This window comes from Solanum stenotomum, chromosome 4 (assembly GCF_019186545.1).
Source record: "Solanum stenotomum isolate F172 chromosome 4, ASM1918654v1, whole genome shotgun sequence".
NCBI classification, from domain to species: Eukaryota; Viridiplantae; Streptophyta; class Magnoliopsida; order Solanales; family Solanaceae; genus Solanum; species Solanum stenotomum.
In genome coordinates this window covers 61,988,368-62,014,679 of record NC_064285.1, presented here as the reverse complement: position 1 = coordinate 62,014,679, position 26,312 = coordinate 61,988,368, and the positions used below count along the sequence as shown (strand labels likewise).

The following is a 26,312-nucleotide window of genomic DNA, read 5'->3' as shown; positions in this document are numbered from 1 at the left end:
GAGTAAAGAGCCAGCGAATTCAAATTCAAAACCTCTAATGAAGGATGATAATTAAATAAGGTCAATTAAACAATATTTACAGAAGTTTCCTCATTGGACTGATTGGAACAACAAAGAGGTTTAAGGCAAAAGGTTAGTTGTCAACACCATAACAAAAGAGATACTTAACGATATCTAATTGAGTTAAAAGCAATTGCATTTAGAGTCGTTAAATTTTTTAGCAGCTTTTATATAAAGTGTTGATTATAAATACTCATATTTGTTATTGTTATAAAATTCTTTATTTGTTATAGTGCGAGGAATATAATCAAAAGGAAAAACTTAAGATTATAATGAGACATTTTCAACCTACTTGGTGCTAAAATTGCATTGCCTATTGATGTACACAAGAGATAACAAAACCGTTAATTCAAGGTATCGTAAAAGGATAAAACATATCGAGATAGATTGTCACTTCATCGGAAAGAAGGTTCATTTGGGAATGGTGAAAACCTTACATGTGAATTGTGATCATTCTAAGTAACAATTAGCAGATATGCTAACAAAAGGCTCAACCAAGATTATCACAACATGAGTACTTGATGTCCAAGCTGAGATTGTTCAATATACTTGTACGCACCAACTTGAGGGGAGTATTGAGACTCAGATAACATCGTGCATGTGCAACACATGTAGAGATGTACACATTAGATCATTTGAATTAGACAGAGAGAATAATACATGTAAGGTCGATTACCTAACTTCTGGAGTTACGCCCAAGGTACATTTAATAGGGTACATTTACATTACTCAAGCTTAAATTAGCTTGCACACTTTATTAAAGGATGGAAAAAGGTAAAACATACACAAAACGCAGAAATCATAATATTATTCACCTTGTTTATTATAGCTCATAAGTCATTCCAACCCTTAGAAGCCTTGTCTGAGGAATGGCCATAACTTTCTCCCCTTGCCTGAAATTCTTGCGCAAGAAATTATAACCATAATTGATAAAACCTTTCTTCACGAACGACGAATCTTGTTTAGCAATCACCTCTGCTTCTGCCAATAGATAGAACACTCCTTGATCCTTAGCTTTTTCGATAAATTGTATCTCTTCTTGTCCTGAAGCATTTGGATGCAACATTTGTATTCTACTCGATGAACGATTAGATTGAATGGAACGCGTTGACGGTGATGTTGTAGAATCCACTTGTTGTTGTTGTTGCATATCTTCCTCTATGTGAACCCTGGATGTTTTTTCTCTATTCACGACTTGTTCATGTGCTTCAAGAATGTAATGCTCGTGTCTTACGAATTTGTTTAATTGTTCAACTAGTTGATTTTCAAAATCCATTGTGTCACCAAGTTGATCTTTGTAGCCTAATCTGACTACACATCTGAATACCTTGTACTCTCTAGGCTCAACATGACGGAACAAGAAACGTTCTTGTAGTGCTACTTTACTTATAGGTATTGATTTGATTGACACGAGAACGATAACAGAGTGAACAGAGGGAATATTGGAGACAAAATGAGGGAAAATAGGTGGAATCCCCTGTACTAATTCAGAGTATAGTAGTCCAATTCCTGGTATTCTTTTGATGTCTGGATTATCAGACAAATCCCTAATGTACTCACTCGAAACCTTGTTGTTGAGCTCGAATTGGTATCGAAGTTTTTGAACATAATGCCAAGTTCCCATAATGATCACAAGCACGATTGAGAATACGATGGGTAGATAACCACCTTGAGTGAATTTTGTGAGCTGAGCAGAGAAATATGTTGATTCAACGGTAAGGTACACCGCGTAGAATAAGGTAATCCACCATATTCTCGTCTTCCATATAACAAGCATTACTAATGTAACCATATGTGTCGTTATGATTTCAGCACTAACGACAGCAATACCATAAGCATGTCCCAATTTTTCGGTTGTTTTGAAGCTAAAAGTAACTAAAACACAAGCAATCATGAGGAAGTAATTGAGTTCCGGGATGTATACTTGACCGCCATGTTTGGTTGATGTGTGAATTACCTTCACCCTTGGGAAACAACCTACGCTTTGTGCTTGAGCAACAATAGAAAAAGCTCCAGAAATCATCGCTTGACTTGCAATAATGGCTGCAGCAACAGCCACTACAAATGTTGGCCAGTAAAGTGGACCTGTAGTTCAACAACACCAACAGAACTAGATTATGATGAATTGATCCATCACTTCATACGCTATAGACGTCAAAAGAGTAATGAAACAACAATAATAACATACTCAGGTCTCAGTGTAGTTCCACGAGTAGGGTCTAGGGAGGGTAAGATGTACGCAAACCTTACCTGGAATAGAGGCATAGAAAGTGTTCTCCACATTTTCAGGGAATTTTGTTAGATATGCAGCTTGGCCACAGTAAGCTGAGAGTAAAGCTGGAAATACAAGACAACTGAAGCTTATCTGCGTTACATATATACGACATAATGAGTGAGTTCAACGGCATTAGGGGAAAGACTGCACCCCGAGGGATGTGATATAGATAGTCAACTCTGTTGAACGAGACTTACTTGAATAGAACGCACACTGAAGTGACCTAAATCAGCAAACATAGCTTCGGATCCTGTAGAGTTATGTAAAATAGTCTTTCAACACATGAAAACATAGATATTATTCATACTGTCAGTATATATAAGTTAAATCCAAACCTGTAATGCAAAGGAAAACTCCGCCAAGAGAAATCCATCCCTTTTTACCGTTTCTTTTGAAGTAGTGAATAATATACATGGGATTAAAGGCACGTAAGACGGTCACATCATACTTGAACAAGTTGTAGAGACCAATGCCACTTATGAACAAAAACCAAATGCATATGGCTGGAGCAAATGTATATCCAACCTTGTCTGTACCCAAACGTTGAACACTGAAAAGGACTATCAATATTGCTATGGAAATACCCATAATAGCGTCTGCAAAAAATATCTATCCATTAGTTATTCATATCGAAGAGTGTAACCATCTCATATAAGTAGTTAAAGAGTACTAAGTTTTGTTTATTTAATCACATTCTTAACACCCCGCCTCACGTGCAAGTGTGTAGTCATCTCATCTAAAAACTTAAATGGTTAGAGATCGATATTCACTTTTATCTGCTTAATGATGTTTACAACACGCTCCTCACTTGCAAGCATGATATTTTTCATGAATCCAAACACGTGAAACTTGAAGACTCGATCTTTTATCTGCTCTGATACCATATGTTGAAGTGTGTGACCATTTGAAGTTGTTAGAAAGAACACTCTTTTAATTACTTAACTTAACGAAGCCTTTAACAATTTATTCATAAAAAATAAACAAGAAAGAGGGAAAATGATACCCCACATGTTTCAGTTTACGTGGCACAATTTAACTGAATACGAAATTTAAAAAAGTGTAATGGATTATTACCTTGGCCTAGGGGCTTTATTCCACTTACGGCAGAGAGCACTGCATCATGAGAAAACACCAAATTAAACAAAACATGTACAATCAATCATATTATATATAGGTAGGTATACACTACACCAAAAATAATCTTTAGCAGCAATTAATTAGCAGCAACAGTTTAGTTGTCGCTAAATATGTTTTTTAAGAGACAATCAACACTCTTTGTAAATGTCTCCAAAGCTTATAGCAACATTAGATCCAACGGCAATTAATTAATGTCGATAAAGGTTTTAACACTCTTTGTTAATATGTATATACGATTTGTTGATATTGCTGCTAAAAGTTATTTTTGTTGCAGTGATATACGATTTGACATTATGTATAATATTTAATTGGTTACCTGAAATACAAGGAGTGAGAACTCCATCACCAATGACCATAGATGTTCCAAGAATGGCAAGAAAGACAAGAAAAATTTTGGCAAATTTACTCTTTTCCAAACTCTGTCTGACCCTCTGAGCTCTTTTAATATGATTGGATGGTATGTCCAAACTATAGTGTGAAAGTTCTCTGTCCTCTGGCTGTTGATTTGGTATCAGACTCACTTTTGCATATCGACACAATAAGGAATACAACGCAAATGCTCCCCCTACATGCAAAAGAAATTACGTATTGGGTTCATTTGAATTCAGTATTTTTGATGCACAATATAAATTTACATGTAGATATGGGCTTTTAAAATATATTAATGGATCACGTGTGAGAAAGATCAAATATACTCCTGAACTTTGAGAGAAATCAAATATTTTATCTTTTAATAAAATAATAAAAAATTGATTTATTTTTTTTCATTTTTGTAGGCCAAAAAGGGTAATATTTGCATCATTTGAAATCACAAAATTGGAGGATATATTTGCATATTTTCCTTATATTATATAATATTTATTTTGAAAAATAATAATCAAGGTGTTTCATCAAAGTTTGACTTTAGACCATCAATAGAAATAAGCAAATCCTGATAGTCAAACGTTAATAAACTTCATGTTCAGTCAAACGTTTTTACGTAAATTTAGTGGTATGTTGTAACTTACCATCGCCATTGTCGTTGGCCCATAAGACAATGAAGACATACTTAGTCATAGGTACAAGCATTATGGTATATATGATGAGGGAAAATACACCAAGAATGTCATCCTTGTGTTCAATTTTATCAGAAAAAACACTTGAAAACACATAGAGAGGAGAAGTCCCTATGTCTCCATAGATAACTCCTACTGACTGAAATGCTAAACTCAATATTGTCTTCCAATTAGCCTGCAATAATCATTAAGATTCAAGTCAACAACACAATTACCACTACAAAGGTTTTGTGATGACTTTTCGTAGTGATTTATCTTATCGCCACAAAATGAGATGAATCAACGGCGAGAAAATGTATAGGTTTAGCGGCGACCCTTGATTAGTTGTCATGTTTTTCTTTTAAGTATTAGTTGATTAGTTTTTGAAGTTAAGTTAGATCAGATTAATTTAGTATTTTAAACTATTAAGATATTCAAAAACTCTATGAAAAATATTACTACAAATTGTAATTCTTTTTATATCAACATAATAAAAAACCATATATTTTTGAAACATTGATCAAAATTCATGTACTTTATTTCTCGCAAAGTAAAACAAGTGTTTCAAAATGAATAATATGGAAAAAAAAAAGTTATAACAGATTTAATTATACAGACAATATAGAAAAAAAGTTATACTATATTTCAACAGGGGTAGATTCAGTATTTCAGTTGCAGATCCATTTGAACACAATATTTTTGAAGTGGAGTATAGATTTTAGGTAAAACGTAACCCTCAAAATTCTTTAGTAACAAATATTAGATCTGATCCCGTAATTTTAAAGGTACAATCAGTTTAGTACTAAGGATCTAAAAGATCGAATCTATCACCTACTTAAAATTCTGAATCTACCTCTGACACTTAGTGTAGACTCCCTTAGTTCCAATTTCAAATCAACATGGAATTTAAGAAAGAAACAAAAACTCTAACGTAAACAAATCGTAACATTTGTATGGATATAAAACTTTTGAAACTCATAACCTTATAACATATCATAATATTTGTATAGTTACAAAAACTAACTTCTCATTTAGAATATAATGAAAAGAGTAAAGTTAAGTTTTTGAATACATAAACATATATCATTTTCTTGAAAACCAGACTAATATCAAAATAGTGTCACGTAAACTGAAATAATTAACTACATATACCTTAGAGGCATGTGTTGCTTGAGTTGAAGAAACTTTTCCAGCTTCCATGTTGAGAGAATCAACACGACCTAGCTTTGCCCATGATACTTTCTTATCTTTGAGTTGTTGCTGCCCTACATTAGCTACCTCTTCATTGTGATGATCACTATTTGTGCTCTCCATATTGGTTAGTTTTAGTACTTCTTGTTTGTTTTTTAAGTCCACATACACTTGGTCTTTATATAAGCCCTCAAAACTCTCATCACCCTAAAAGTTGATCAATATTTTGACTTATTCTATTTTTACTCCCTCCTATTATAATATTTTGTACTTGCATCAATTATTACAACCTTAAGGGCGTGTTTGATATGCAACAATTATTACATTTTTTTATTTTCTAATGTTTGATTAGTCTGATTTTTCGGTAAATATTTTCTTTTGAAAAATAAGTTTCTTCAAATAAAATAAAAATGATAAAAGTAGTGAAAATAAGTTTCATAATGACATTCCACCATGATTTTCTCATCTTAATCCTACCCCCACCCCCCATACATTTTGACTAATATCAAGGAGAAAAAAATGGGTTGCTCCCTTAGCAAATCTGGGATAAAATTGAGCTAAAAGATTTCGATCCAAGATAAATTCACGAGGAAGTGATAGATTTTTAGGATCTACTATAACGTTTAGATATTAATTAGTCAATAAAAATACATGTACTTGATAATCCCCACTCCCATTCCATATAGTGTTCTCATACAAATAAGTTAAAATTAGTTACGAACTTTGTCGTTCTTCGTCAGTAGCTAAATTGTTCATAGCTAACAAAACTTTCTGATAATGTTCGTGCTTAATAGGATTAACGACCGAATTTTTTGTTTAGCTACAAAAGATATTCATTGATAATTCCTGTTTTGTAGTAATGTTTCCCTAAATTTACACAAAAAAATAAAAGAAAATAAAATAGGGACAAAATGATTTCCTTACTTATCTAACGCCAAGAAACAAGTAAGAAATTCATTTATTTTCCTATTCATTGTTAAAACCTGTTTTCTAGTAATGTTTCCCTAGATTTTACACAAAAAAGGATAATACATTTTGCTTACTTATGGATCGGTAAAAAACAAGTAAGAAATCCATTTATTTTCTGTAAAAATATTAAACATTGTCCATATATCATACCAAACACATCCTTAATATGACTAGTAATCTTGTTTTTAATTATATACCTCATCATAATTGAGTATTATATAGTTTGTTATCTCCATCAAAGCCCTCGTGAAGGCGTCTTGGATCTTTCTACTTCATATATTTGTTTATATATATGCCGTACACGGTACATACGCGCATGGCTATTATATGCATGCCAACTACCCTTCATTAGTCACTACCTTCCCTAGGGCACATGGGGTTGAATACATGAATTTCGATACTCCGTTCATCTCAATTTAAATGTCTTAATTCAACTGAATAGAAATTAAAGTTTAAAAATAGAGTAACTTAGAAAAAAACCTCAAAATAGTCTCTTATCTTTGGGTTAGAATTCAAAGTCATTCTTAAATTTTCACATGGATCACTCCTCTCCCCAAACTTTTGTCTATTTTTAATATTGATTTTATCCAAAATTTAATGTTCAATCGTCTTTTCATATATTTAGAAGAAATAATAACTCCATGTGAAAGAAGGTGAGAAGAGAACTTGTCTTTTTTTAAAAAAAAACAAATGAGAGGTTCAACACGTCAATTTCACGTACAATAGTACGAAAAATCCTTTTCTTGCAACGTCGTCAATAGATTGATATAGTTTGACAATCAAAGGTACGCTCTTAGTTTAGCTGCAATAATATTTATACGGAACAAAACAATGTATTCTTCTTCTTATCTTCTCTAACATAGCGTTATTATTTATACAAAAATATGTAACAAAAAAAACGAATAAACATTCCATACATAAAATTGTGGTCAAAATTAATGTTAAAAAATAGGCAAAAATTTGATAGAGGATCAAAAATGCACTAATATTACAAACATGAGAGACTATTAGTGCTCCGTATAAAAGCATAAGGATATTTTGAATCTTATTTTCAAAAATAAAGGACTATTTGAGTTTTTTCTCAAATAACTTATTTAATTCCTCCAACCAAACGGCCTGATTCATGTATAATAGAGTAGCATTATTGTATTATTTTTCCCTAATAATTAAGTCTGACCTTTGAATTATTCAAAAAATTAAGGATCTTAGATCATGTGTACTAGGTTGTACCCTGTAGGTATGTCAACACCCCCACCCACTAATTATCGTTAAAATTAAATAAATATTAATTAATTTTGAATTTATAATTTTTACTAAATAGCGAGTTAAAATTATAAGACAATATATTTAGTATTTCAGATAAATTAAGTCGGGATTAAAAGTTTATGAATTTTGAAGTTGTTACTAGATTCATAACGTATATGATTCAACATTCAAATTCACCTCAAATAAATTCAAAATATAAGGTTCATATATTATGATGTACAAATCTCAATTATTAATTTACCAAAATAACAACAAATTTAAAAACCCAATTTTGCAACAACAGCGTCCCGTATTTTTTTTTACTAAATGTTGAATCCAAAAATAAATAAATTGTGAATTCAACTTGCTCTTATTCAATCCTTTCCTTTCTTTATACCTACTTTCTCCGTTCCTATTTACTTGTCAAATTTTGACTTTACATACTTATTAAGAAAACAATTATTGATACAGTCAGTTTACCATTTAACTCTTATTCAAAGATATTAACTCAATGTTAATAAATTGAGAGTATAATAGGAAAAAAAAAATCGTCCTTTTTTGATTTGTCAAAAATGACAAGAGTAAAGAGAAATCAAATTAGAAAACATTTGACATATATTTTTAAACATATAACGGACTTGCATTATTGAGTTTTAAAAAAAAAGTCTAACAACTGAATTCTTCAAGGAATTAAGTTGTTAAATCTTGGTATCAATGAAGTCAATCTTTTTTTTCTCCTCTAAGATTAAACATAACTAAATAAATAAAATTTTATTTTTTAATAACGTAATTTAAATTTTTAAATGAGATGATCACACACTTTAATATGATATTAGTTTAAAATTAACTCATTATTAAAAACAAAATTACTTGTTTGGCCTATAACAAAGGATTAGGTTTATACGTGAAGCCACGTGTTGCGATAAAAATAAAGTAATTTACATTTTTTAAATGAAATGATTGCATATATATTTCAACGCCTCTCGTTCTTGGTATTTTAAATTAAAATATTGTAATAAGTGAAGGCTGACGACTTATACATATGATTTTCTTATTATATTTTACTAAGAAAAAGAGAGAGTTGACATTAGCTTGATAGATACAATTTTGGAAAATGTTGTGATAATTGATATCACAGCAAAAAGTAAACAAGAGTGACATTATAATGAAGGGGAATTATTTTTTTTATATAGAAGTACCTTTCTAAAGGGTAAATTCAGATTTCTTATGGTTATGCCAATGCATCTATCAGGATCGACTCAACAAGATTGGAAGTCTAAAGAGAAACTTAAGAAAGGGGTCCTAATATTTTTTTAATCATATATACTTTTATTTAAAATCTATCTTTCTAGCTTTTTTAGATGTGAAGTCATTAATTAGTTATTGTTTTATAATCAATTTATTTTAATAGTTTCTTTTCAATTTGATAATATAGCTAATCCATTCAATCTCTCTTGAGACATTGTTGATCTTAAATAAGATTTAATCAATTTTAGTTTTTAAAAACTTCTTTCGGCTGAAGAACCGGTTACAGGAACTGTTAAGATTATTCTATAAGCAATATATGTATTTGAAAAAGAATCAAGTCTTTTTATTCAATTGAGTATTTTTATTAGCTCATTATCTTCTTCTTGGTATTATTTTCCTTAACACTTTTAATTCAAAAAATAAATCTAAACCATCAATATCAAAATAACTATTATATGTTAAAGAAAATTCAAGGTTAAGACAATGTTTTTTTTTTAAAGAAAAATTCGCATTATCTAGTGATCTCAATTTACCACTAAATAAGAAACCAAAAATATTTTCATATGTTTCAATTGGTTCAAATCTATTTTGACGTGAAAAAAATAACTTGATTTACTATATATATAAAGTAATCAACTCTAATTTCAAAGGGTTTGTGTTTCGTTATCAATATTTTCATCAAATTGTTTCTTACGAAATTCAGGTTCTATATTCATCTCATATACAATTTCCTTAGTAGAAATCATAGCACTCATAGTACATATAATTTTTTTTGAAAAAATAACATTTATAAGTAATTTTTACAAAAATGGAGGCTCTAAAAAATACGGGACCCCAAGCGATGACTTTAGTGACCTAGGGATTAAACGATCCTGGCACTGGCCAATCAATACGGAGTTTGGTAAACTAATTGATCGGTTTTCTAGTTGAAGTATATTGAATACCATCGGTTGGTTTTGCTATATAAAGCCAAGTGCTAGTTTGAAAAATTACCAGACTTTATTATCTGAAAGAAACGTGATTCTAAAATAGAATGATTTATAGTATCATTTTTATAAAGATTTATGTAGTTGTGGTAGTTATGGTAGTTGGTGATGATTATAAATTGAGGTAACAATTGATTGTGATGATTAATAGTCATGGTGGATTGCAGATAGTGGTCAGTGGTAACGGATAATGGTGGGTATCAACGGTTAGCAGTGAAATGAATGAAGTAATTAAGCTAGTGACATGTCATCTTTGTAGAAATTATCGAATAAACATCTTAATGATATTAAAGATTTGTTATTGATATTGTAGTTGGCAACCCAAAATCACTTATTTTGAAAAAAAAAATAATACATTTTTGAAAAATTAAGCGTAGAGTAAACCAGTAAAATTATTTTTAAATAGAAGCAGAAGCAGTTTTTTCTATTGTTGAAACAAAAGGATATTTTTTTCAAGACTAAAATATTTCTTCCATATGTACGTATTTATCATATATCACTTATTAATTAATTAGCACATTTCATAAGTTTGGTTAAGTTTCATTTAAAAATTTATTTAATTATTTTTGTATAATAAATTTAATATTTTATTTTACATTTATATATTAGTATTATATTTTATATTTATGTTACATATTATTCTGCAGAATTAGAGAAAAAGATAACAATAATATTTTTATAAAATTAGAAAAAAAATTAAGATTTCAGCTCTCCCAAAAAGATATAAAAATAGAAAATTTGAATATGTACATTTTATGAATCTTATAATTATTTATTAAAATAAATAAATATCGAGTGAAAATAAATTTTAGTGAGAGATGCCACCACTCTATCGAAATTAGTGCCGACAAAATGAGCCTATATTTTGGTAATCCGCTCAATCCGTCCATATTTTAATGAGTTGAGTGAGTGACTATTTAGATGGGTTAAATATGGGTTTAACTTTCAACTTTTATTCACTCAAAATTTATAATATCACCAAAAGTGTTGTAACTTCTCTTATTTTTTATGTTCGAATTATTCTTCTCTATATAATTGAAAAGGTAAAGTCTTTGACCCTCTAAAGAAATATATACTATATTACATGTGCATTTTTTTGTTAATTATAATTATATTTTTTATTTGTTTAATTTTATATTGGATAACAATAATAGTGTAAACTGTAAAGTAAGCAAATCATGTATTAGTATTGATATTGCGTAAAGTTCCTTAAGCACGTTTACTCCTAAAATGCAAATATTCCCTTACTTTGAAATTAAAAATATTTTTTCCTTGTCATTACATAAATTTATTTTACATTGAAAAGTTATAGATTTTTTTTTTTTTTGACTTTGATGGTACAATAAAACTAAATAAAGTATTTTCAACATTTTTCATCTAAAAAAAAAGACTAAAATATTTTATCCATGTTAAATTTTAAAGTAAACTCATACTCATGAAACTATGAGTAAATATGAATAAATTTGTATTTTACCCAACTCATTTTCACCAATATGAAATATAGACGGGTTGAATTATTACCCATTTTATGTTGATCTATTTTCAACCTGCCCAAATTTTACTCAACCCACCTATTTTTCACCACTAATCAAAATACATAAAATATTTTCTAATGAAATCTCACATCAAGGTGTCGGTTAAAGTTAATTGATGACCCAAATATTCATCAAAAAACTCCTACCTAATTTTGTATTGCAGCATCTCCCAACAGTAGGGTATATGCCTCCTTTGTCTTTTCTAGGAGTTGACTAAAATCGAATTAATAAGATTGGGAATTTTTTATATTGATACTCTTATATGTCTTAAATTATTTATAATGATTTTTCAAAATAATTGTGTTAAATTATTTGCTACTGTATTTTAAAACTTAAAGATAAAATTAATTATTTTTTTCATTTTACTTTAGCAGGAGTAGTAATTATTCTTAAAAAGTTACAAACATTTTAGTCATGAATTGATGACGCATAAACAAAAAAAATATTTAATAATTTTTTAATTTAAACATAAATAAAGATAAAATAATCAACCTCTCATAATTAATGTTTTTTTAAGAAACATGTAAAAACACACCATAAATAATTTAATACAAAAGAGTATATTATTATTAATTTTATTTTATATTTGATTTTCATTACCCGTATTGAAGTTCGATTAATTTGAATTCGCGTCAGGTAGCTAGGATCTCATTCATGAGATAGTTACTGTTCCCTACTAAAGATTTTGTTTTCATACCTAAAATTCGAATCAAGACTTGTAGTTAAGAGAGGAGCGGAGGAGAAGCTTCATCGCATCACATTCTTTGAGGGGGATTATATTATTTTTAGAGGTTTTGGCCTAAGGTACATCGATTTAACTAAAGATTTGTACGACATGAAATAATTAAATGCTGATTTAAGCAATAAGATCTGTCTCCAATCCAACAGCTCTTTTTTTAACGATAATATTCATAACAAAAAAAAATGCTTCGAGTTAATCTGTTTTATATTAATTTAATGTAGCACCCTATCACATTTTGAAATGTTTAAAGCTTAGGTTTTAAATGGAATCGATGATTAGGGGAGATCATGGTATGCTACGGTACGATATTTGAAAGTTTTGATATTATAATTTTGGTATTCGATTTTTTAAATATTATATCAATTTAATTCGGTATGGTTCGATATATTAAAGTTCGATTTCGGTATTCTACGGTATGGTAAATCGATAAACATAATTTGTTTAACTTCAACTAATATATACTCGTATAATAGAGTAGAATGATTTCGACAACTAAAAAAAGGTCTCAATTGTATTATACTAACACATTACACATGTAGATATATACATGCAAAATAAAGTACAAACAACTCTTTTTGTTAATCAATTAAAATTCAAATACATTTCAATCAAAATAGAATAGTCAAAGTTTCAACTTCTAAACATTTAGTTTGTTCTAATACTAGGTTGCATATTTGTTGGTATTTTAATAATATACATATATATATATATATATATATATGTTATTTATGTAACAATATACTTCGGTATGATATTCAGTATTTTGGTATGTTATTTCTAAATACCAAATACCGTATCGAATACCAAAAAAATTAAAATGTATACCCTATACCATACCAAATATCATAATACTAAAATCATGGTATAAAATTTTTTGATATGATGTGACAATTCGGTATATATCATACCATGCCCACCCCTATCGATGATGATGTTATTGATAAATATAAGATAAGACTTTTTGTTAAAGATGTTAGACAGTGCATGTTTTTTACATTAATTTAACTAGGGATGACAATGGGGCGGTGCGGGGGGGGGGGGGGGGGGTTGGTTGAGATTAACCCGCAAAATTTTTAATCCGTACTTTTTTTTATTTCCAACCCGCCAGACCTCACCCCGCATAATTTTTTAAAATATTTTTTTTTCTAGTTAAGTTTGATACTAAATATAAAATTCAAAAAAATAAATTATTTTTTCATTAAGTTGTATTAATTTAATAGATAATGACTTAAAATTTTATTTTGTAGAGTTCAATTGAAAACCATGTAAGAAATTCTTTTGTATTGAACCATTTTCATTTACTATGTTGAATATTTAAGTAGCTTTAAAGAAATTATCTTTATAAATAATGTTTTGTCACTCTTATAACATGTAAAAAGTTAAAATTAAGTTTGAACCAGGGCCGGCTCTATGTATACTTTAATAAGGCATTGGCCTTAGGCCCCCAATTTTAGGGGGCCTCAATTTTTACCAAGAATAAATTATGTGTTAATTTTTTATAGAAAAAACATTGATTATTTATGATAAAAAAGTATATATTTAAAATTATTATTTTATTCTCTTCAACCCCATTCAAATAGAAGAAATCAAGAAAATATTATTTTATTTTCTTACAATCTCTCTACTAATACTCACATTATTTTCTTTTAAACTCCTTTTACACTCTCTTCTTTAAATTGTTGATAAGTTAGAGTAATATTCTGACAAAAATATCAATTAATAGTTGAAAAGTATTGAACAAATTCAATTGTAAATTATTTTTCCATTTCTTCTTAGGATTTCAAGCATTACAACAACCATAGTAAAAGGTGGGGTAACCAAATTATCAACTTCATCAAAGATATGGTTCTAACTCTTATATTTATTTGAAATTTGTCAACTTATTACTTGTAGAACTGTGTTAACAATTCATATAATGATTGCCCGAGGAAAATAATATTTTTCAATGTTGAATTAATAAAATCGTATTTAAAACTAATAATTGAAAAAGAAATCAAATAAATCATTTATATATAAAAAAATATATTAAGTAATACTTTGCATTTAAAAATGTAAGAAAAATAAATTTTAAATAAATGCATGTGAAGTTTATTTAGATTTTAGGCCTCTAATTAAGATTTCGCTTTATGCCTCCGATTACGTTGAGCCGCTCCTGGTTTGAACCCACATAAAATCACATATACCCGCACTCGCCCCGCCCCGCCCCACATTATTTTTTAAAAAACCACTTCAATCCTGCCCGCATCCCTTCCGCCCCCCACAAGCTTAAACCCGTCCCACCCCACATAGCCTTAAGCCCACCCTGCCACACATCCCCCATTGTCATTCCTAAATTTGACACATACCCATCGATTACGAAGATCACATCCATTTAAGTGTTAATAACTTTAGTCATCGTGTACGATTTTTAGAAATCTAAGACAAGAGTTGTTAACTATGTTAGACAGTGCATGTTTTTGCCATTAATTTGACACATACTCATTGATTACGAAGATTACATCCATTTAAATGTTAATAACTTTAGTTGTCATGTACGATTTTTCAGAAGTCATTAAATGAACGTTAAGACAACTTTTTTACATGGACTTAGAGGAAGAAAACTACATAATTGTAAATTCAAAAAAAAAAAAAAAAGAAGGTGCGTAGATGTTACGTCTCTATCGAGATAAAAACAACAAGCATCCAAACAATGACATGAAATTTGACGTACAATATATTCATCATGGTAGTGAAGCGTAGGGGACTATATCCATTGTTGTGTTGAATTTTGCTTATCCAATTAGGCTTAATTGTGAAACTAAACCTATTGGACTGCTTGTTAGCCCAAAAGTGCTTACTAAGACTGATGATTAGATCAGATATAAGCAGGCCTCAAATCAATCCAAATGTGATTAAGAAGAGTGACAAAACAAGCTCTAAATGATTGTTGGTTAAAAAGAATTCTTTATTTTATTTTATTTCTTAGATGTCGACTACAATAACAATAACATATGTTGTGTAGTTTTGCAAAGTAAAATTTAGAAATGGTAGAGCTAGATTGTATACAAACCTTACCCTATCTTAAATATAGAGATTTTATTTTTAATAAATCCTCAAATTGAGAAAAAACAATCGAAAACAGTCACAAAAATGAAGTAATGGAAGTAGAAAAAATAACAAATAGTAACCAAAAAAAAAAAACTAAGACAAAATAATACGATAATTGAGGGTCAAGAACAACACATAGTAACACTTATATAACGTTCAACAAGAAAACACACTACTAACTACTAACATTCTACCTTAATACATATCCTCCTCATACTCTTATCTAAGATCATATTCTCAATAAATTGAATGTCTATTCACTTCTTTCCTATACTTCTTCAATATATTTCTACCTTTTTTTGGAGATTATTGATAATCAACCTCTCACGTCTCTTTGTATTTGAGCATATTAAAATGATGTCCCCATGGGCCCAACAAACTCCCACCATTAGTTACTAGTTCACGTGGCCCACGGCCCTTTTAAACTAGGCCCATATGAATCCACGTCAGCAAATCAGATTCTCCCTCAGCCTCATTCTGCCAGGTCATACCCCCAAAGCAAAAATATCCTCTTGTATCAACCACAGGAAACAGCTGCCCACTAATACTGCGTCGTTTCGATGTCCATTTCTGAATTCTCTTCTTTGAGATTACATTAATACCCCTCTACCCAATTTCATCGTTACTAAAATATCCCGTGGTATTTTCGTTAATATATTCAAAGTTGAGGTTGTTTCAGTTATACACTGCAAGTTGCCCTCTGTTTTTATCCATCTTCTTCTCTTTCCGAACAGATAATTACTCCAAAATTCGTTCTCGATTTTCTCTCTGGAAGATTTTTTTTTCTGTTAGAGAAGTTTCTAGAAAGTTTAACGATGAAGAATTGTGAGCTTTGTAATGGATTAGCTAGGATTTACTGTGAATCTGACCACGCGAATTTGTGTTGGGATTGTGATTTGAAGGTGCATTCGGCGAACTTTCTGGTAGCAAAGCATTCCAGGTCGTTGCTATGCAACGTGTGTCAATCGCCGACGGTTTGGTCAGCTACCGGTTCGAAAATTGGCCGGACGGTATCTGTATGTGAGAGATGCGTGAACGATGAAGAAACTGACAGACAAGATGAAGAGGAAGAGGAGGAAATTGATTTGGAAGATATTCAAGTTGTTCCGTGGTCATCAACTCCGCCTCCACAGCCGGCGAGTTCGTCGAGTAGCAGCGATGAGTCGTTAACTCAAATTTTTTCTTTGAAGCGAATGCGTGAAGATGTATGAATGTTTTGATTTCATTTTTTAGAAATGAATTTATAGCGAATAATTGATTCTGATTTTCTTTGTTTTGTTGTATTAGGATGATAGTGGAACTTCAACATCACATCGGGAAGTTAATATGCTATCGCCGGCGGCGAAGGATCACGGCGGCGACGAACCAGCTGAGTTTGTGAAGTCATTTTCGATGAGAATGCCTTCAAAGATCCAGAGAACCGGTGAGATTCTACCGGGTCGGGTTGAAAATATTGGATGTTCAGCGACGATGGAGCTTATCGGAAGAATTAATCGTGGAGAGGATAGCTGATGTATGTCGCCGCCGCTGCCCGCCGCCGTTGATTTATAACAGGCCACCATTGATTTGACGTTTTGGCTTCTTTTTTTTTCAATTTCTACTATTACTTACCCAAATCATATAGTTGGTGAATTTGGTGTAGTAGTGAATTTTACATCATAGGATAAGATTTTATTTTTGTTTTAGGGTAATGAGAAGAAATTCGTAAAATCAGAATGTTTGAGAACTTTTTTCTTTTATAATTATGGTATTTAGGGCAATTTGTGTACATTCTAACTAATTTAATACAATATGTTTCGTATTGTTAAAATATGTCAATCTTAAACCCTAGAATGGATGTTTTTATTAATCAATCATTCATGTTTTGAACAAGTGAAAGGAAGAAAATAACAATATTTGTGCTGATTAAATTCTATCTTAAAAAAAAATTCAAATTAGCATAATTTCGGATTTTTCAACATTCATGGATTCACTGTTCATTCGTTTCGATACATAGTAAACGATATATAAGTTATGTATCAGATAGATTATAAACTAGATTCAATTTATGTTTGAAATAACTAAGGTTATGTATCAACAATAACATTTGTACCAGAAACATTGTATACAAACAAAGTTGTAATGTATTTGATTAAGGAAAAAAGAGACTTTTCTAATTAATTCAAATGATAGGAATTTTTAGAGATTATATTATCTTAAATCATATAATTACGTAAATTTTCTATAGATAGTTTTTCCCCGATTAATATGACAAGTTTTTTCTGAAATTTTTCTAGACTAATTTTTAGTCACATAAATTGAAATAGAAGCAATAATTATACCTTGAAATTGTATATAATCCCTATGTGTTAGTCTTTAGTGGCAACTTGCATGAGATATTCTTTTAAAATGGAATTTTTTACCTAGGTCTAAAATGCCATGGTGTTGAGGGTGGGTATAGAGTCTATGGAGTATTTAAATGTAGACAAGAATTTGATCCACAAAAATAGAACACAAAGATGGGACCCCTTTGCCTATGAAGTTCTTGGTTTACTCTATTATTTAAGGGAGTATTGGTTTGTACCACTCATTTCCACCCCTTACCTATTCACCTCTACTTTGACAACAAATTATGGCAATACATAGAAGTAGTTCATTCTCATGGTTCTAGTTGCTCTCTTGTTTTAATTTGACTCGAAATTTAAAAAAAAAAAATTATTTATCTGATTTTAACTAGATTTAAAATTTAATTTGGTATGTGTAAGAAATTATTTTCTTCGTTTCAATTTATGCTAATATATTTGATTAAAGATGAAATTTTAGAGAAAAAGAAAACTTTTTAAAGTTTATGATCTAAATTAAATTATATTTTTTATGGTCATAAATCATCTCATTAAGAGACTAAATAAAAGAAAAAATTGTTGTATAAATAGAGACGGAAAAAAATATACACTTTCATCGATGTAGAACTATAATTTCGAATTTATGAATTTTAAATTCTAAAAATACAATGTGTTGGACTCTTAGTTCATTTACATATACTAGATTAGTTTTAAAACATAAATATATAATTTGATCTAAAACTACTGAGTTTTATCGAATATATTGATAAAAATGAAGCTCCGCTCTTGACTATCGATCCATAAAATTTAAACCTTTCTTTAAATGGGTGATAAACACTTGTTCTATAAGAAGGAATCATATGAAGTGGTTAAAATTCAAGTTGGAAAATGAATGGCCATGGTTTGGCAATACACATACTGTCATGCATACTCAAAACTGTTTATATTTTAAAATATCTATCTTTTCATATTCCATTATTATTTCATTCTAGATATTTTTTCAGATTTTTGCTTTGATTTTGATATATGTTTTACTTGATCTCAAATTAAAAATAGACTTTTTACCTTTTAGGATAAAGATAAAGATTAAATGTTCACTATTCTTTTTTTTTTTTTGCTTTTCTTTTTTTATTTCTCCCTAAAAGCTTCCCAATACTATTACTTTCGGCCAGCTATAATTTTAAGATTGGTCTAAGTAGAGGTAAATAATACTTACCATTCGAATAATCTAGCTTTTTTAATTTTAATTGTAAAATTATATTGCCTATATTGTCATTATATATTTTAAGATTTTAAAAAATAATTAATTGACTATATAAATATCTTGAGATTGATTAGACTTTTATTTTAGGCCACAATTTGGATTAGTATCCACCTCGTTTCTTTTGAAAAAAATATTTGGCGAATATCCTTATCGGCAGGCAATCACATCAACCTGGAAAAAAAAAAGATATACATGGCCATAATTAGTGTTGACTAAATATGTGAAAGAGAACACACCTTAATTTGTTAACTCCTTAAGTCCTTCTCAATTGATTTGACACTAATTTTACAATGAAATTATGTTAAGACTAAAATGATTGATTAGATCTAGCAAAGGCATATACTTTCAAAGTTTTAGTTTCAATTTACGCGACATCTTTTAAATTTGACATAGATATATGTGGCAGAGTGTTGATTAGTCTAGAAAGCACACGTTCAAAAGATGAGGTGGTGAAGATGAGAATGATCAAATGGATATAAGGGCATATTAAGAGAGATAAGATTAGAAACACGATTATACGGAACAAGATAGGAGTAACCTCCGTGACATATAAGATGAGGAAAGTGAGATTGAGAAGGTTCGTACATATGAAGATGAAGGATGAAGGTGTGAGAGATTGACTATAGTAAATTTTAGGAGAGATATAAATACGTTGAAGAAGAACTGACAAGCAGAAATTAGATAGGGCATCACATTTTTATTCTTTATCTTACTGAGGACATGACCCTAAATATGAAGATTTGATGGTCGAGGAAAAGTGTATAAGGGTAATATTTGCTCAATATTGTAGTATTAGTTAGTATGCGTTTAGTATTTTATCCTCCTACTTTTTTTATTACTATTACCCATTATATTGTTCTATTTGTTCCGTTTACTTTGCTATAAATTGGTTGCCCTTTTTTTTCTTTCTTTAATTCTTAATATCATGATTTGGTTATATTTGATTTGAGCCGAAGATCTATTGAAAATAACTTTTAGAAATAAGATCTGTATATATTATATCCTCTTCGAACTCTACTTATAAAATTATGTTGGGTATGATATTGTTGTGTTGCAATACACTTCTAATAAAATGGTTGTGGTTACACACTTACACTGAACTAAAATATTATATATGTTACATCAAAATAAAAAATTGATAAACCAATTAATAGCATTTCATGTTACATCAGAATTAGTTGACATAGAGTTTAGTGGAGTGGTTTTCGTTGTACACATTTGCATAAAATTGGAAATTTTCACCTGCTCCAATTTCTATCGAGTTATTAATTAAAAAAACGAATATAGTCATGACTTAATAGGTCCAGTACTTAACCAAAAAACTTCTAAACTCTAATTTTCTTTTTATGACCATTGATGAAAACACTGTAAAGAGCATCAATAAAAGCTAGAAACGCAAAGAAATACGGGCGAGAGGGGAGATTTTATGATCTTGATGAACGAGATTTCGATCTTAATTTCTTCTTATAACGTTTAGAAATTTAATGGTTTGAGATGGCTCGGAAAGGGGTGATTATTAGTGTTTATGTTGAATCTTCATCAACCATAGATCCACATAAATTTGATCAATTGAAAAGAACTCAAGCAAATGAATTTTTATCGATGCCTAAGGGCACAAAAAGAACAAGAGGGTACGATCGTCATGCACAACTTTTGGCCTATGCTCATGAATTAAGGCATGATAATTCTACGCACCCTCAATTTTCATCCAATAATACAAAACAAAAGCATAAGGTAAATTCATATTTCCATTTTGATGTACTACTAAAAAAAACGTGAATTTTTGATGAATATTTCTGTTAAAATGTCATTCAAAATATAATTTGTCTGAAAAGCTTTCACAAGTCAATTTTCATCGAAAATTCACGTTTTGTTTGACGTGATAACATGGCAACTTCCTAAATGACTCCCTCTGCCCCTAGGCCTTTTTATGGGACACTTTTTTTTTTTTTTTTTTATTATTATCAGTTACAAAAAGAATGACATATCATGGAGTAAATCACGCTAGCAAGGACAATGAATTGTGTACCTTAATGCAACGAAAGAATCGTTAAATTTGTCACCAATTAAACGATTCTTTTGGTGACAAAATCACTTAACTTTAGGAGTAGTTAAATTTTCTTGTATTTGACTCTTTTATTATACCATGAATCATATGCTTTTCTAGAAAAAGAGATGGACAAGAAGGATAGGATCGTCATTTCCACGTTTGTTTCGTCGAAAAAATAAGGAGCAGAGGTATGAACGGATGGAAACGGAAGAAAACGAAAATAAATCCACATCTAATTTTTGTGTAAGTACAACAATTTATATTAATTAGTTAATACTACTTAATTGATATTTATACTAAATATTTTACTTAAATGTGCTTTTTTAAAAATTTCTAATTAAAAGTTTGTGTTGTTTTAATTTCATATATATGATGCAGAAGAAGTTGAAGTGTTTTCTGAAAGACATCTCATGTAGTATCTGGCAATTTGGCAAGAAATAATATGATATTTAAGCTAGGGCAGTTGAAGATTATATAAGTTTGATCGAATTTAATAGTTTTAGCTCAAACTTTATATATGTACTAAAAGATTTACTAAATATGTAAAAAGATAAATTTTAAACTTTTTTCCTTTTGCCTCTCTCAAGAGCTTTTCCTTTTTGTAATGACTCGAACATATAATGTTACAGATTGTTGGAGGTCACGTCCTATTGTTCAGAACCTATAAAATTTTAAATTTTGAATTTGGCTCGCGAATCTTAAGCTTCTCTAATGAATATTTTTTCGGAAGCTTATTAGGAGTAGTTGTTTTTTTTTAACCGTCTTTTCCACCTTTTGTTGCTTTAGATAATTATTACTTCATTTTGAAGTTATTTTTGCAAGATTAATATTCGGTATTGTATGCTCTAATTATTTAGGGAGAACTGTGCATAAACGCAAGTGGAGTTGTCACACATTATTTCAGAAAATAATGAATTAATACATGCGAAAAATTTAAATTTTCCTCAATTCTTGTTTTGTAATACATAAATTTAAAAATATTATGTTCACCTTTTAAAAATTAAGTATCATTTACTAGGTTGTAACTAATGAACCAACAAATTTAAGCTAAAAAAGAGTCGGTCACACGTATTTTGGAAAATCTATGGATCAATATACATGAAAATTAAGACAATCTTAAATTCCAATTTCCTAAAACATAAATTGAAAAAAAAATGTTCATCTTTTGAAAATAATAAGTATCATTTTATAGGTCGTCATCGATGAGCCCACAAAATTTGAGCTCAAATAGAGACGGTCACACATATTCCGAAAATATCATGGAGTATTTCTATCACGACCCGAGCCTACACCCTGGAGTGGCCAGCACTCGAGAACCATTGTTGGTCCCCAAGCGAACCCTCATCCTGGCTGACTACAAGCGGAAGACTAACTCAAACATACAAACCTTAAAAACTGAATAAAAATTCATGAAACTCAAATACAAAGCTTTAACTCAAATGAAAAACTCCAAATAAAAATAAATTATTCAACTCGCCATAAAATAGGCAACTTAAGTCTTTAAAAAAATTAATAAAATAAATGAACAGACTTCTAAAACTCTACTATCTATCTATGAACCCTCTAAATGACAAAAATGGAAGTCGGGACAAGACCCACGATATCCTAACAACTGATATAACTGAAAGTAAAAGTGGAACCCTCCGGAAGCAATGAGGCTCACCATAGCTAACTCGAACTCCATGTGGTATCAACGAAACTCATGTTAATGACCCTGAATACATGTATTTGCATCATGAAACGATGCAAGCCAAATGGCTCAGTACGAGGAATTTACGAGCATGTAAGGGGAATTCTAAAGCATAACATAAGCTTGAACTTGATAAAAAAGAAACATACTTACCTCTTCTCAACTCACTCAATAACTCAACTCAGGAATAAGATACTCAACTCAAAGATAAGATATTCAACTCAGTGAAATAAGACTCAACTCAATAATAAGACACTCAACTCTTGGTACAAACTCTGGATACTCAACTCAATATAAAGCAACAATAATAGATGCAATGTATGGAAAGCTTTCAAAACAGTAGCAAACAACTCAATGTATTTAAAAATATAATATACTCAGTTTGTATGCAAGGATACAATATAAACTTTGTTTGTGTATGAAAATACAAAATAAACTCTGTGTATATAAGAATACAAAATGCTGTTGTGGGAGTTTCTCTAACCGACAACCATCACTTAAGAGCTATTGCGATGATACAACGTTTTGTCTCACGCTGTCAGGGTCGTCCTATACCTTGCCAAGGGCATAAAACCTGACTAATAAGTGGATCCACTAGTCTATGCTAAATAGCACTAAGGAATCATTTAAAAAGTATGACCCTTTTCTATCCATGGTAGCTACATGGTTTAACGGGGCTGGGAGTTGTCTGAACTCTCCCCCATATCGGTGCTCAATACTACTCCCAAAATATACTAGCTCATATATTTGAAAACATAACTCTGTGGTTTGAGATAATTACTCAAAAACTAGCCCGAAGGCTCTCTTGGAAATCCGTGTTTCCTCTCTTGCTTAATTGTAAAAGCATTTACTCTTTACTGAAAACTAGCTCAAAAACTCTTTTGAAAATCTCAGTTTCCTTTCTTGTTTTAATGTGAAAACATTTTACTCTTTGGGAATACATAGTCCCCAAATACTCTTTTTGAAGAAAAGAACTTCACTCTTTACTCTTTACTCAACTCAAAACTCAAGTCTTAAAATAAGTTTAAAGCATTTGTATAAGACTTCTTAAAATAGGGTTCATGCCGAATTATGGACGTGAATGACTCAATTCAAGGTTTTCAATAACCATAGATAAAACCCAATACTTGGAACTCGAGAACTTCAATGATACTACTCATTTCAAGAATGCTCAATTCTGAGGGTTCATGCGGAATTATGAGTATGAACTACTCAACTCAAGGACTTGAAGATACTTCTCATCTCAAGATTGCTCGACTTATATGATTCATGCAGAGTTATGGGCATGAACTACTCAACTCAAGGACTTCATGGGTAACATGTAATAGTCCCATGATTAGGAATATAATCTCAAAAGGGTTATGAACTTAATACTCAAGACTTAGAACTTGAATATACTATTCCTCTCAAAGGTACTCAATTTATGAAGTTCATGCGAAATTTATAGGCATGAACGACTTGACTAGGGTCTACATAACAATATGGAACTCAAGTATCCGACTCTTCTCATTCTTATACTTACTTCCTCAAAACTTAGCGCAAATTGATAGTTGATCTCAAAGGAGTCACAATTGAACTCAAAGACTTTCTTAAACTGTACTCTTAACTCTCTCTTGAATGTGAATAATGAATTCAAGAGTTATGGTTCATGATATAAATGATATCGTGATGATAAAGTAGACTCATGTATACATCCTCCTCATTCTCATACTCACTTGCTCGAGTCTTGAAACAAGTTACTAGAAGTTATAGAAGATTCCACAAAAGGGCTCAAAGGGACTTTCTTAGAATGTCTGAAAGAATTCTCAAAACTTAACTCTTAACTCTATATTGAATTTGAATTATGAATTCAAGGTTATGATCATGTTATGAATTGAATTCTAGGTGTTTAGAAGTAGCTTAGAGTAGTTAGAATCGAAAAGAAGTGAAGGTACCCTTCGAAATTATAACAACCCTCAAAATAAAGTAGGATAAACTAGAGCCTCGCATGAGTTTTATGCACTAATAACTTGTCAAATAATGAAGAATAGCCTTTTAAGTCAGTTTTAAAGAGTTTAAAAGTCAAACGTCAAGGAACGACCAAGACGTTCGGAAACTAGTCTTTTACGTGCTGGTGTGTTCTAGTATGTTGTTCATATTTTTATGTGTTGTTTGGAGTCTAAAATTAGTGGAGGTGATCCTAGTGTAAGATAAATGTTTTTAGGGTCAAAACGTTCGGATACGATGCCTCGGGGGCCACCCTAAGGGTCCCCAAGGAGGACCCCAACCTTGGCTAAGCAAGCTGCCAAGACAGCTTGAGATTGTGCTTGGAGGAAGCATGTCCGCGTCGCGGACTAGCTCCACCAAGGGCCAACTGTTTGGTCCGCATCGCGGACATGTTGTGGAATCTACTGTCTCAAATTTAATTTCCAGAAAACTTGTGGGAACACCTCCGCGTCGCAAATTTGTTTCCCGATGAAATTTGCGAAAATAAAACTCAAGTTTGACTTGTTTAAAAGGTCCAACTAAGTGAGGGGTAGTTTGAGTACTTTGGAGATTTATTATAAACGGTTATTCTACCTATTTTAAGGTATTTTAAGTTGGTTAAAACCCCAAAACCTAGAATTAGACCCCATTCTTCAAATTGACCCTTTCCTCTCAAAATAGATTCTCTCAAAAACTCCATTGAAGACCTTGATGAAGCTCAAGCTAGAAGATGGGTTTTCAACTGATTTCTTCTTCAATTTCATGAGTCTTCAATAATTAAGGTATGGTAACTCTTGATTCTTGAATAACCTCTCATTCAAGGAGTTCTATCAAAGATTTTCAAAAGTGATTCAAAGACTAAAATTCCCAATTTTCAATCTAAACATGGGTTCCTTGTCAAACGATTTTCTAAGTCATTCTATTGATGAATTAATGTGGAATTAATGTTTTTAAGACAATTTTTAAAGGAATTCTTGAAGAACCCATGATCCATAAATTCTCAAAAATTGACCTATGATGTGGGTCTTTGTGAATATAATCTCTATTGGTGAAATTATGTTTAGATTAGATTGTATTGATGTTTCTTATGATTATCTATACTTATTCATGTTGAATTGTTGGTATATTGATGAATTGAGGATTATGGCCTTATGGGCAAAGTTATGGGTTGATCCCTTTGTTTATGGAATTGTATACTTAGACTATGTTTATGATATTGAATTACATTGTTGATTCCTATTGCTACCTATGTCAATTGATTATGAATTGTTGAGGATTGATCCATGGTGATCATGGCTTGGAGAATTGGTAAGGTGACCTAACTTTTAGTCTATAGTATGAGAATTGATGTTGTATGGTTTGATCCACTTATGGTGGAGGTGTTTATTTCTTGTCTATCTATGCATGTTGAGATCATGGCCTTGAAGGCAATAGATGTGAAGTGAATTGATGATTATGATACATATGTTTATGAAGTTATGTTATGAAGGTTATATATATGAAATCCTCAATG

The 26,312-nt window shown here is 30.5% G+C and overlaps 4 protein-coding genes across 4 annotated transcripts in view; 3 read left to right on the top strand and 1 right to left on the bottom strand.

The window, feature by feature from the left end:
• LOC125863338 (cytochrome b6-f complex iron-sulfur subunit, chloroplastic) overlaps nucleotides 1-26,312 on the top strand; it is a 324,107-nt gene that overhangs the window by 241,079 nt on the left and 56,716 nt on the right. The window lies entirely within an intron of this gene.
• LOC125863294 (potassium transporter 5-like) lies at nucleotides 673-5,836 on the bottom strand. Its single transcript, XM_049543477.1, has 8 exons — nucleotides 5,659-5,836; nucleotides 4,480-4,702; nucleotides 3,789-4,037; nucleotides 3,410-3,448; nucleotides 2,671-2,931; nucleotides 2,533-2,585; nucleotides 2,311-2,425; nucleotides 673-2,145 (listed from the first exon to the last, which is right to left on the bottom strand). The coding sequence occupies exons 1-8, from the start codon at nucleotides 5,818-5,820 to the stop codon at nucleotides 884-886; spliced, it is 2,364 nt and encodes a 787-aa protein (XP_049399434.1). The 5' UTR covers nucleotides 5,821-5,836; the 3' UTR covers nucleotides 673-883.
• Nucleotides 16,231-17,310, top strand: LOC125863340 (putative zinc finger protein CONSTANS-LIKE 11). Its single transcript, XM_049543529.1, has 2 exons — nucleotides 16,231-16,714; nucleotides 16,797-17,310. The coding sequence occupies exons 1-2, from the start codon at nucleotides 16,325-16,327 to the stop codon at nucleotides 17,019-17,021; spliced, it is 615 nt and encodes a 204-aa protein (XP_049399486.1). The 5' UTR covers nucleotides 16,231-16,324; the 3' UTR covers nucleotides 17,022-17,310.
• LOC125863348 (uncharacterized) lies at nucleotides 20,449-21,671 on the top strand. The gene is made up of 3 exons (XM_049543539.1): nucleotides 20,449-20,828; nucleotides 21,262-21,387; nucleotides 21,523-21,671. Exons 1-3 carry the CDS (start codon nucleotides 20,589-20,591, stop codon nucleotides 21,583-21,585), a joined length of 429 nt encoding a protein of 142 aa, XP_049399496.1. The 5' UTR covers nucleotides 20,449-20,588; the 3' UTR covers nucleotides 21,586-21,671.